Source organism: Phocoena phocoena, chromosome 4, assembly GCF_963924675.1.
Source record: "Phocoena phocoena chromosome 4, mPhoPho1.1, whole genome shotgun sequence".
Classification (NCBI taxonomy): Eukaryota; Metazoa; Chordata; class Mammalia; order Artiodactyla; family Phocoenidae; genus Phocoena; species Phocoena phocoena.
In genome coordinates, this window is record NC_089222.1 from 76,047,921 (window position 1) to 76,060,335 (window position 12,415).

Below are 12,415 nucleotides of genomic sequence, written 5' to 3' on the forward strand. Positions count from 1 at the left end.
GCGCCACCAGGGAAGCCCTGGAAATGCATTTCTTAGTGAGATGAATGGTACCTGATTCTGGCAATTAACTTATGTATCTACTGTAGTTGACTATTACTACTAGGAAGTCAGAATTCAGTGTAAGTTCTTTTGCTTTTTGGGGGTGCAAATAATAAGAAACCCTATTTGCATAAATAAGTAGACATGAAAGGAGTTCTTTTATATCTAGCTCTCTCAATATTTTGAACTCCTTCTGAGTTAACTACCAAAAAGCACAGACACAGACACACACACCCCAATATCTAGTATCAAAAAAATAATTTTTAGTCATCTGTTAACTGATGACTTCTTCAAAAATAAACCAACTTTTCAAAAGAAGATCCCTAGTCATTCACTTTCTCAGCACTGATGAGATGCACCATAGCATGATTCTGGATGGTGAGAACAGCCTAACCCACATCAACTAGTGCTTCAGTCCTTTTCATAATAACATCAGAATGGGGTTCACAAAGGGCAAACATAAACCCTTAGTGGTGGAGAAAACTTACATAAGTCTTCTAGATAGAACTTCTGTGATAACTGAAAGGTTCTATATCTGCACTGTCCAATAAGGTAGCCACTAGTCACATGTGACTATAAATTTTAAAATTCATAATGCTCAATATTCATATGCGGCTAGTAGAAACTCTATTAGCACATTTAGACCCTTCTACTTACACTGTGGTCTGCAGCTTTTGCTGCAGCTTGTGAGAAATGCATAACCTCCCACCCCGCCTCAGATTTACTCAGTATGCATTTTAACAAACTTCCAGGTGATTCATATCTACTCACGAGTTTAAGAAGCCCTGTACTAGAAAACTCTAATCTGTACAAAGTTTTTCCCTTTCATTCACCAAAAAACTGCCTCCATGAAATGTCCACCCTCTGGCCTTAATTCTTGCTCCTGGCCACACAGTGCAAAATTGAATCCCCCTTTCCTAGCAAGAGCCCTTCCAAGTATTTAAGCAGCTACCAAATTCTCCCCCACGACACACCTTTTCCTCCCCTCCCCCCGCCGTCCCATTGTCACGAGGTTAAATACGCGGAACTCTTTCAAGTACTTCTGTGCAAGACAAGGCCCCAAACTGGGTTTCCCCGACTCTCTTGCAGAGCACGTGTCAAAAAGCAAGCGAGTCACAGTGCAGGCCGTCCTCTAGGTCCTCAAAAGTCTAACAGTTCCTGGTCTCTGGGCTTCGCAAACAGACTCCACCAGACCGATAGCAGGGTCGACCCGCCTGCTTGGCTCTTTTGCTGTCACCCACAGCCCAACTCCTGTCATCCCCCCCTCTTCCTGGTCCCCATCCTCGCCCCCCAACCCTCCTCTTTCCTTTCCTGGGCAGGTACCTGACTCAGAATACGGGGTCGAGACACGATGCCCCGTAGGTCGATGTACACGGGGGAAGAAAGCCCGCTCTTCAGCACGAAGTTCCCAAACTTGAAAGCCTGCAGGTCGTACAGACCCGTTACCAATGACTCCAAAGCTGCTTCATCGGCCGCCATCGTCTCCCTCTCCCAGTTCACTCCGAACTCCAAACCGCCGCTTAACTGCGGCGCCCGGTGACGTCACCTGAGAAATCCCGCCTCTTCCGGCCCTTTTTGCGGCGGCTGGGAGAGCTCGCTCTGCTCAGCTCCGGGTGCCAGGTAGCGAGGGCTCAGGGTTTCAGGTCCGGTTCCGGGCAGTGGTAGCGAACTTTACCCCGACGCTGCCTGTGAGTGAAATCGCTGGACTTGGAAGCCCCAATAGTTAGATTGGCTCCAGGATCATAAAATCAAGACTCTCAAGAGAATTTGTATGAATCCTGCCTACTTTTTATAGCGCAGTGTCCTCTTAATTCTCCTTCTTGGGCGAGCATATCTTTATTTGCCCGTTATTAAACACCACTGTCCCCGCCCCTCCCCTTTCTCCAAATAGAGGGTAAGTTCTGGAAGACGGGGACCTTTGCTCAATTCTTTTATTAACTTCATGGCATTTGGCAAATGTCAGTGTCATAGCAATTTCCACATGGGACTATAAAGCTCTTAGCAGGTAATTGTTCATTACCTCTTCTGTCGGCCCTCTGCGTCTGGAGGAGAACGTGGGTTTAGTCCCATTTAGAGTAGCACAAGTGTTTGGCACATAATACGTGTATAGCAGATGGAGAGGGAAGAGAGCAGAAGAAGATGAATTGATACCTTGGTATCAAGGTTATCCAGGAGGATAATCATGCCAGCTAACCTGAAAATCTAAGCGTATTTTGTATTCACAAATAAATTCCTTAAAGTAGAGGAAATTCCCATTGTGGGTAGAAGGCAATACTTTAAGGATAATTACCTTTAAAACCATAAGACTCACCATTGTTACTCATAAAATCGATTCTCAAGTCATTTCTATGTTTCTATGTTCTGTTATGTTTGTCTGTTTTCTCTGAAGGCAAGATGACCAGCCAGTGTGAAGAAGTCCATGCTTTTGACAGTTCTCATTTCAAATAAATGCAGTAAAATCTTGATGAAATAGAAACCCACTGTTAAAACATTTTTCTTCTTATGTGCAAAATAATCTAATCAAAATACTTCAATCCCAAATACTTGTCAGCCTTAAGAATAAAATGGCCTGTTAGTTTACCAACAAAATGAGTTTTACTTGGGAATGGCAGAGGAATTGCGTTTGAGGCACGGAAACTATGGCAAAACATAGGCAAGTCTGGAGAACAAAGGCGAGGAATGTTACTTTACAGAGAAACAGGGGAAGTTGAGAGGGGCTGCTTTGAAGGAAAGTCCATTGGAGGAAATCAAGAGTTCAGGGTCGTGGCAGTTTCTTATTGGCTGTGTTGTTGGTGTGCGAGGAGAACATCTCCACCCTCATGCTAGGGAAGTTAAGTAAGCATCTTCCTGCCCAGGGCTGTAAAATAAGCTGCATAGGGTGGTATGTGCTGGTGTGCGCATGAAAGCTCCTCCTTCAGGGCTTCCTCACTCCACTTTAAATGAGATTTTCCTTTATTAGTTTTCACACACTCTAGCTAACTGACAGTGTACTATGAATCACTTTCATTTGCACTTGGGTGGCACACACAGACTCTTTCAAAGCCTGATATGTCTGCAGAGTCTAGTCCAGATTCCTGGAGTCCACAATATGTTGCGTAAACTTATGAGATCCATCCCAAATGGCCTGCCAATTTTCTAACAAAGTTGCCAAATAAAACATCAGAATGAAGGTAACAACACACAGGGAGGCTTATTTGGCACTTTTGGATAGAGAAATGCCTTTGAATACTTCTCCAGGCAACAAAATTGTTGCTTTCTTTCCAAATGCTGGGTAAAATGTGTTATGTAATAATAACGCAATATTTTCACCTTGTCAAAGGCTTTCATATATTTGGAGGAAGAGCAAAAAAAATTACTCTTTTCTTTCTACCAGAAGTTTTAATTAGAAAACAAAAGACCACCAGAAATAATATCTTTAGCATAGTATATTTATAGGAATGCATAACTTGAGATGTACATTTTGAAGTTTCATCCATAACTTATAACATTTACTGTAGTAATAATAACAAGACAGCAGGTCATCACTTTACATCACACATGAGTGATTTTGACTTACAAATAAAATATTTACAACCTACCTTTACAAAACGACGTTGTGTGCATACAAAATGAACAACTGCAGAAAAATTTAAAAATAATGAGACAACCAAAAACCCAGAAGATACACTTAAGGCAGACCAGCAAGACACCGAAATAATTAAGGCTGTGGAATTCTTCTGCACCTTGAAAATATAGAGCTATTTATCAATACTGTGGAGTGATTTTAAATCAATTGTTACAAGCCTGATGGAAGTACATACTTATATGTATATGTATATGCATAATGGTCCCTATGGGGAAACCTGTCCACTTACGGATAAGGCCCTTTATCTGAATGGCCAGAGATGCCCACCCCAAACTCTCAAAAGCCTTGGTGGGGAGGGGTCACTCAAAACCAAGCGGTGCCAGTGAAGTTTGCAAACCAGCTGTTAAATATTCAAATATAAAGATCCTTCTGACTCCAGGTAAAAGGAATTACCTATATGATGGTCCCACTATGTTTCAAGCTTTGTTCATTTGGCTTTGTAGACTTCAAAAGACAGCAAATAATTCCCCAGTGAGTAGAATCTAACTCTACCTATCAGCCCTAATGGTTCTGAATGGCCCTAGATGGTTTTCTACTAGAAAAACTGACACACCTGGGCTGTCTTCAACCGGATAGATCTCTGCATAAGAGCAATAACATATACATACATATTATACACTATATACATGTACAGAGGTACATATATCCATATTTTCCAACAGTTTGCGCTTTGATCACTACTGTTCTCTGACTAGGATCTCATTCTGAAGAACAGGCTTGGTTTTTTCACAGTCTTCACATTTGTCCTAACTCCTAGTTTTACCCACCTTCCCCACAGAGTAGGCCAAAGTTTGGCAGAAACAGAAGAAAAAGCACCAGGGTCAAAAAAATCAAACACAGAGATGACAGATATGGCTTAAGTTAGTAAGAGAAGATGTATGTTTTGTTAACTTCAAATTCATAACCACAGTCTTTGACATCACAGTAACAGTCTCCATAACACTCCAGGATGTGGCTTCATTTCTTGACGGAAATCAGGCATTGATGGAACTATTATACTAGCTATTCCTGGGCTAGCAAATTCGCTTGCTTAAATTAAGCCTCAGGATCAGGACTCTGAGAATTGTCATTTGCACTCTTTTCTACCACCCTCCATTTTCTCAGCCACCCTCACTATCTGAAATAACATTTATCTGAATAAACAGTTAATCTTGATCATTTGAATAAACAGTAAATCTGACAACATTTTAGAATCTCCCAGTAAATAAGCTGACAGGAAACACAATAGCCCATGAGTATTAATTTCAGTCTTTCCATAAATGTCCCTTAAAGATGAAAATTTGTCGTAGAGTAATTGTTTTTTCCTCTCCTCTAACTTCTACATGTACTGAAAATGAGGAAGAAATGTCTTTCATAGAAAATACGGCCTGTGCTATTTCTGTGTTCTACTATTGTTCTATAGATTTCTCACATGCACAATATTCTCTATGAAAGACGTCTAATGCTATGGACAAATTTCAGCCGTTTTTAATCCTCTAGAATTAATGAAACAACTAAGAGCCTTATAGTTTTTAGAAAATGGATATTAATGTGGTAGCTCCCCTTTTCTTAGTGGAGAACTGGTAAACCTTATCCTTCCTAACTCCAACCTGGGTTTAATCATTCATTTCCAAATGATCCCTAGATTTTAAATAGTTAAGAAAAACTGTAATGTAAATAAATACACTGAAAGCCCACACACTATGTTTGCCTAACCCAGACTCCACAGAGATGCTACACAGGAGAGAAATAAATAAGGCCCACATTCCTCAAAACTGAACAAGGAAGTGGTGAGTTTGCACTTTTGCCCTACTACAGAGACACCTTATGTTTGAAATATTTCCTCTTCTATCAAATTCATGGGACAAGGTTTTAGTTAATACACAGAAATAACCACCATCTAGTTTATGACATATTTGCTCCCTCATATTCTCACAAATCTAAATTTCCATGCTCTTCCACAGGGCAAGAAAAAAGTAATGACTGGGCTTCCCTGGTGGCACGGTGGTTGAGAGTCTGCCTGCCGATGCAGGGGACACGGGTTCGTGCCCCGGTCCGGTAAGATCCCACATGCCGCGGAGCGGCTGGGCCTGTGAGCCATGGCCGCTGAGCCTGCGCGTCCAGAGCCTGTGCTCCGCAACGGGAGAGGCCGCAACAGTGAGAGGCCCGCGTACCGCAAAAAAAAAAAAAAAAAAGTAATGACTAACTCACGGGCACTAAATCATGGAGACTATGGAAAAGCAAATATGCTACTCCTGAAACGCCTAATTATCTTTAAAAAAAAAATCCAAGGTTTTCCCTCTGAAAACTATAAGAGTCCAATTCATTTCTACACCTGTACGTTTAATTTGCCTCATTATAGATACCTGTGAGAATCTGAAGAAATGAGTTATGATATCAGAAAATGTTTTATTCTCACTTCTGCCCTCCCAGTGAGGAAAGTGGCTGTTTGGGCTCTTCTCTGTCAATTTTTCTAGAGCATAAAGCTTGAGAAGAGTGTCACGGTTGCTTTGGAGGGCATCTAACTCTTTGCTTCTGCCATAAGACATACTGGAGAAAACAGTTTATTGACAAACACTTCATCAGCTCTCCTAACCTTTTTCTGTACACAAGCTTTTAAATGATTGAAATTACAGGCTAAGACCAAATAACATTCAGACAAAGAGCACCTAGTACTTCCAATTAAAATTAATTTATAGAATTTAATCTCATGGGTTTTCAAATGGTATCTAAAGACATGAATATTGAAATCCTGGAATGTTCAAAGTTACTATCGATAAAATTCTTAGCACTGGCAGTGTGTAGCACTTTAAAAAAATCAAAGTATTTTCTAGATATCCCAACTAAGGTATTTTCCCAACATTCCTATGAGATTAATTCCTCCCTCTATCCCCCCAACTCCCATTTTAACAATGGGGACATTTGGGGCAGAAAAAACAAAGACTTTCTGTAAGAAAGGACGAATCAGGAATAGCTGAGGTTGAAACTCAAGAATTCCTGGGCTCACCCTATGTTCAGATGGTTTCATTTAGAAGATATTTTAAAATAAAGAAAAAATGCTGCAGTATCAGTCAATCTAAATACAATGAACTTCTTTATCTCCCAACCTCCCCTCTGAAAGGCACTACTATTTATAAAGACTTGTGAACCACAAAGCGGTGCAGCCAGCTTTTCCTCTGCTTCCTCTACTCCCCCAAGAGTGTTTATGGCTGTCAGAGACCTGAAGGACACCTCCAACGTTATGATTTTTTTCTTAAAAATTTTCCTACATTCAGCTGTAAGTGGATATAAATCTATTTAATTTGAAACAAATATAAAAGATGAAGTAAATTATTATACCTTAGAAAAATTATCGTGGGTTGTCCCTGATCGTTTCCTTCTTTTTGCATCCCACCCTTACAAAACAAAAACCCCCCAAAACCCTATGCAATGAATATAAGCCAAGCAAGAAACTTGTGACCTTAACCAACATTTATTTTTCCCATTTCAACTGGAAGTTCACTCTTACTAATTCCTAGTTAAGTTTTGATTGCAAGAACTACCATAATTATAGTAGAAGGGGACTATTTCCTTGTCTCTCCCCTCTTCTCTATCACAAATACTGTATGTGTACATATATCCTATTAATAAATATCTCTGTCAAAATAGGTACAAGAAAGTGGTTCCTAATCCTTCATCCCTCACCACAGTTGCCCACAGAGCAACCTAAAGTGTATTTCCCAACCCCATCTTCTGGGATTCCTTGTTATTTCCAACTTGCTATGGAGAATTCTTGAACCAGGAATGCTATCATCTTATCCCTGTTGCGAAGGACCAGGAGCTTTGCACATAGGATGACTCCTTGTTAGTTTTCTTCAGTTATCAAACTATATAAAATATACACCCTTTCTTTTGGGGCCTCTATTAAATCCATTCTACTCTAATGATTGTAGATTTGGGTCCAGTTAACAAAGTCATACTACTTTTCATTTCTCTGTCCCTCCTCTCCTGTCTCTTCACTTCCCCAACAGGTGTACTTGGGGGAGATTCCAAACAACCTCCCATCTGGACCATCCCAACTCTGATGTAAAACCTGTTATAAAAGCTTTGGCTCTGCCTAATACTCTGTCAACTGTCCTCCTGACAACACGACTTCATTAACGCTCTCCTGTGCGGTCTGGACACCATTGTCCTTCTCAAGCAGAAACTCAGCTTGTCTCCTACATGGTCATAAAAATTCACAATGACTCAGCAGGGAGCTCTTTATTCATCATCCACAGTGGATGGAACAGAACTTGCCAAGCCACACTGTACAGATATTTGGAATCCTCAGTGCCTGTAATCTATCCCATGATGTGCCCTAGGGACCAGGCTTTCTTCTTTTATGTTGTATCTTATAATGAAGACATATTTACTAAAAGAGTTTTTAGTAAATATGTTTTAAATTTCAAAATATTATATCATATAGTATTTGTATATACCTATGGGTTTGAATGAAGAATATAAAGGGTTAGTCAAGAGAGAGCTCTGAGGAAGGGAGCCTTGATGACCCAGGGCCATATGAAAACTAGGAAACAAATACAGTCGGAGTCAGTTTCCACATATTTGGTTAATTCTGAAAATACATAAGTGCTATCTAGTCTTATTGCTTGTACTTTCTACTAATTTATTAATCTATAATCTTGGATGGGATGAGGTGGAGGGTGGATGAGGAAATTGACTTTGTTACCAATGGAAAAGAATGATGAGTATTTTTAATTCTACATTTCCACTGTGGGAATAAGTGTTTTTATATATTAAAGTTCGGGCTTAGTTTCCAGCATTCCTCTTCATTAAGATTGGTTTGTAGTTCTATTTATCCTTCATAAACGTTTCTGCTTGCACTTCTGTGCTGCATGATTTTACTTTTCTCAATCCTACTACAGGAGAGAAGCGATGCCATTAAACCTGATTTGGACAAACAGTTAAGCTATATTTTTAAAATATCATTCGCGTAACAGCAATTTTAGAAACACATTCTCGGAAACAAAGGGTGGATCACGTACAAATACAAAAACAAAAACTCTTTCCCAAAAACTAAAAAAAACAAAAGAAAGGAAGAAAAAGCCATGAAATGCCCAGGTTTAATTTTTTTTTTCCCACCAGTGGAAAAAAGGGCAGTTCATAATCATCTTGTACAGAGAATATACACCAGAAAGCAGTGTTGGCCTCAAAGTGCAATTAGTCCTTTTAGCCCAGGGAAATATTGGTGGCTGAGAGGTGATAGATATTGCAATCACAGTTAAAACTCAATGCTCTGTTAGGGTGATGTATCAGATTTTATTCCATGGCTTCAGAAAGGACTTGGGACCAGGCCTTTAAAAGGCCTATATGGCTGCCTCCTTTTGGTAAGCACCCCTTCACTTCCATAAGGGGTTAGAAATAAAGCAGGCCAGCTTTCGGAGGACTGCACTCTGCAGCGGCAGAAAACATCAGAAAGCATTGTTATGTTGTTCACAGGAACTGTAGGAAAGGTTTCTATTTGCACTTTTGTATGAACCTGTTTTATTTGTTACCTATTTGAAACCAAGTGTAGACATAAAAAATAGCCCCACACCTCTTACTGTATTTGGACTTATTTCCTGGCAGGCTTTCCTGCCAGATGAACTCTGAGCTGCCAGTGAATCTGGGGACAGCATTTCATAAACAGAACCTAGGTTAGTCAAATACCTGTGACTGAGAGAAAAATCTTCTCATTCACAGATTGTGAAAGGGTAACATTGCTTTCTCTTAATGCACAGGTTCTGGTAAAAGAGTTCTATACAAGATTTATAAAATGCTCTAAAAAACCTGACATCTAATTGTGCTTAGTCAAAACAATGTAATGCTTCAGTAAATAAGTCACTGTCTTAACTGGAGTACTCAAAGTTACTTATGATTGATTTCATATATATCTCTATATTATAAAACTCCGAAAGCTGAATGTGATCTATTTTACTGTATGTGTACATGTATCCTATTAAGAAACTATATCTAAGTAATCTAATCCAGTATAGTTGACATACATGACATCTCTGTTAAATAGAACTTTTTGCTTAAAATTTCAGCCAAGGCGGAAACGTTTTATACTCACTTCAGTGAGCTGAAGTTTTGCCCAGTTAACCACTCATTTTGGAACACGCAATTAAAATTTCATAACAGCTGCTATTCTTCTTATCTTTGCGTCTCTTTTGAATACTTTCTGTGACTCTTTGCATCTGTATCCCTTCTGGATGACCTTCTGAAAAGTCCCTGGATTTAGGGTGATTTTACTGCTGCTCAGACCCTGAAAAATCACTGAGGAGGTTTAAGAGGTACATCTCTCAATCCGGAAAACCGCGTGGAGTGAAATAATGAACAGAATTATTTACAGACACATTCAGTCTTGCTTTGGTTCACACTGCACTTCGATGTGAAACCTCGAGGGCTGGGAGATGGCTACGTCCCTTGGTTTACCCGGTTGACAATGTAGCTCTTGACATTGGGAATAGGCCGAACATCGTTCTGGTGCTTGCGGCGCTCTATGAAGCATGCCAGGCGGGAGGTGTCCAGGGGGATTTTGGAGTAGCTGCCATTGTGGGGCTGCAGCCATGGATGCTGCAGGCAGGTGGCTGCCGTGGGCCGCCTCCGAAAGTCTTCCTGTAGGATCACATTGATGAAATCTCTGGCAGCATTGCTCACGCCACAGAAGTACTCATGGGGGAAGCTGAAATCCACCCTGCATACGTTGATACATGTCTCCTCCTTGCTCTCATCCAAGAAAGGGGAGACCCCGCTCAGCATGACATATGTCAAAACCCCGATGCTCCAGATATCAGTGCCCAGGGACACAGGGATGCCTTGGATCACTTCTGGGGCAGCAAACTCAGGGTTCCCAAGCAGGTGGTGGATGTGGAAGTGACCTGAGATCTGGACAGCATCCTCTAAGTCAATGAGCTTCACTCGAGGCACTGGAATCCGAAGGTCAATGAGCAGGTTTTCAGGCTGCAGAGATCCAAGGAGGCGGGGATAAGAGAAGGCAAGTTCAGCTCTCTGTTTTGACTACCAGTAGGACTCCATCCATTCAGACACGGTTCTGCCATTCTTTGATAAAGCCTGTAGTATATGGGACTTTCCCTATATTCAAACTGAACTAAACTCTGAGGTTAAATGGTACTTTAGGGAAGTTGTTTGACATTGGAAATCATGTCTTCTTAACTAGCCCTTACTTCTGCACTAAATCAAGAAAAGGATAAATTATTTATTTTGGAGAACAGGGGCTTCTTTTTGAAAAAGATGGTGACATTTAGTGGATTCCTTCTATAAAGTTAGACAAAGTGGTTAAAGCCTCCCTACCTTCTCTAACCCCAGGTGCCATGTGACTCTGGAGTGTTCTCACTAATTCACAAATAACACACTTAAATTGTGACAACCCATTTTGTGTTTAATATTCACAGGGATTCTAATGTAAGTAAATAAAATGAGAATTTACCTCCCTCAAGGGTAATGACTGGCAGGTTAGACTTAACGATTTCCCTGCTAGGGTTGCTACTTCTTATTACCTTTATGTCCAAATGTGCAACCCTGCAGTTGTGAAGGTACTGCAGGGCTTCCATGATGTCTCGTATGTAGAAAGCTACTTTTTCTTCCATCAGCTCATCGTGATTCATAAGGTAGTCTAAGAGTCGGCCGTCATCCATCCTGAAAATAGGGAGGAAAAGGCAAAGGAAATACGTTTATAAAGAAAACAGAAAAATAACACACACAAAAATCTGTAAGTTTGCTAACATTTCTCCTACTCCCTATTATAAATGAAGATAAATGTTGCAACACATGCATATTTTAGTTAGAGCCCAAAGTTAGTACAATGTTCAGAACTTATATTAAAAAGATAGATAGATAGATACATGCACGTTTCAGGGAAGAAATCTGTATAACCTTAAGACACATTATGTTCATTAACTTTTGAAACTGCTCACAAGGAAAAAGGTCTGACACCCCTTTAAGAGAGATTAGATTGCAAAACAGAGAAAGGAGGGAGACAGAGATCTTGCAATTGTCTGAATAACTGGAATCTGGTGGCTTCAAGGAACCTCATATATGTCTTGCAAATAACTTTTACTTGTCAATTTTTAGTTGGGGAAAAATAGAAACTAGGCAAAGTTTGATCTTGACATTCTTTTTTTTTTTTTTTTTGCGGTATGTGGGCCTCTCACTGTTGTGGCCTCTCCTGTTGCGGAGCACAGGCTCCGGACGCGCAGGCTCAGCGGCCATGGCTCACGGGCCCAGCCGCTCCGCGGCATGTGGGATCTTCCCAGACCGGGGCACGAACCCGCGTCCCCTGCATCGGCAGGCAGACTCTCAACCACTGTGCCACCAGGGAAGCCCTGATCTTGGCATTCTTGACCCCCCTTTTGAAACCCATCCCGCTTGGGCAACTTTCCAACCTTAAAAACTATATCTGAAAGCCTGGTACAAGGGGCCAGCCAGACCTGGATTCAAATCCTGGTTCTGCCACTAACAGGTTGGTGGCTTGGAGCAAGTCATTTAAACTCCCTGTGTTTTGGTTTCTTCATCTTTAGAGTAATGACAACAATACCTATTTCATTATGAGGATTGTCCAAGGGTCAAGTGAGACAATGAGGCATTTAAGCATAATTGGTAGCAATAGCAAGTGTGCAATAAATGGCAACACTTTTCAGGCTCTCTGGGCCCTCTTTAGCAGGGAGTGACCAGATTTCAGGCAGCTGGTCTCTAATATGCATTTTGGGCCATTGAGGCCCATCCCCAGGAAAG

At 40.8% G+C, this 12,415-nt stretch overlaps 2 protein-coding genes across 4 annotated transcripts in view; both read right to left on the reverse strand.

Annotated features, from left to right (window-relative positions):
- The window catches only part of UMPS (uridine monophosphate synthetase), a 54,327-nt gene extending 52,747 nt beyond the window's left edge, over window positions 1–1,580 (reverse strand). Inside the window, exon 1 of the mRNA XM_065876186.1 lies at window positions 1,363–1,580. Coding sequence (XP_065732258.1) covers window positions 1,363–1,518 — 156 coding nt within the window. The 5' untranslated portion in view covers window positions 1,519–1,580. The remainder of the gene's footprint in view (window positions 1–1,362) is intronic.
- Window positions 1,581–10,078: 8,498 nt separating this feature from the next.
- Window positions 10,079–12,415, reverse strand: part of KALRN (kalirin RhoGEF kinase) — a 640,054-nt gene continuing 637,717 nt past the window's right edge. For all 3 annotated transcript variants that reach the window (XM_065877078.1, XM_065877079.1, XM_065877085.1), the window contains 2 exons: window positions 11,182–11,320; window positions 10,079–10,624 (listed from right to left, as the gene is read on the reverse strand). In XM_065877078.1, coding sequence (XP_065733150.1) covers window positions 10,079–10,624; window positions 11,182–11,320 — 685 coding nt within the window. The remainder of the gene's footprint in view (window positions 10,625–11,181; window positions 11,321–12,415) is intronic.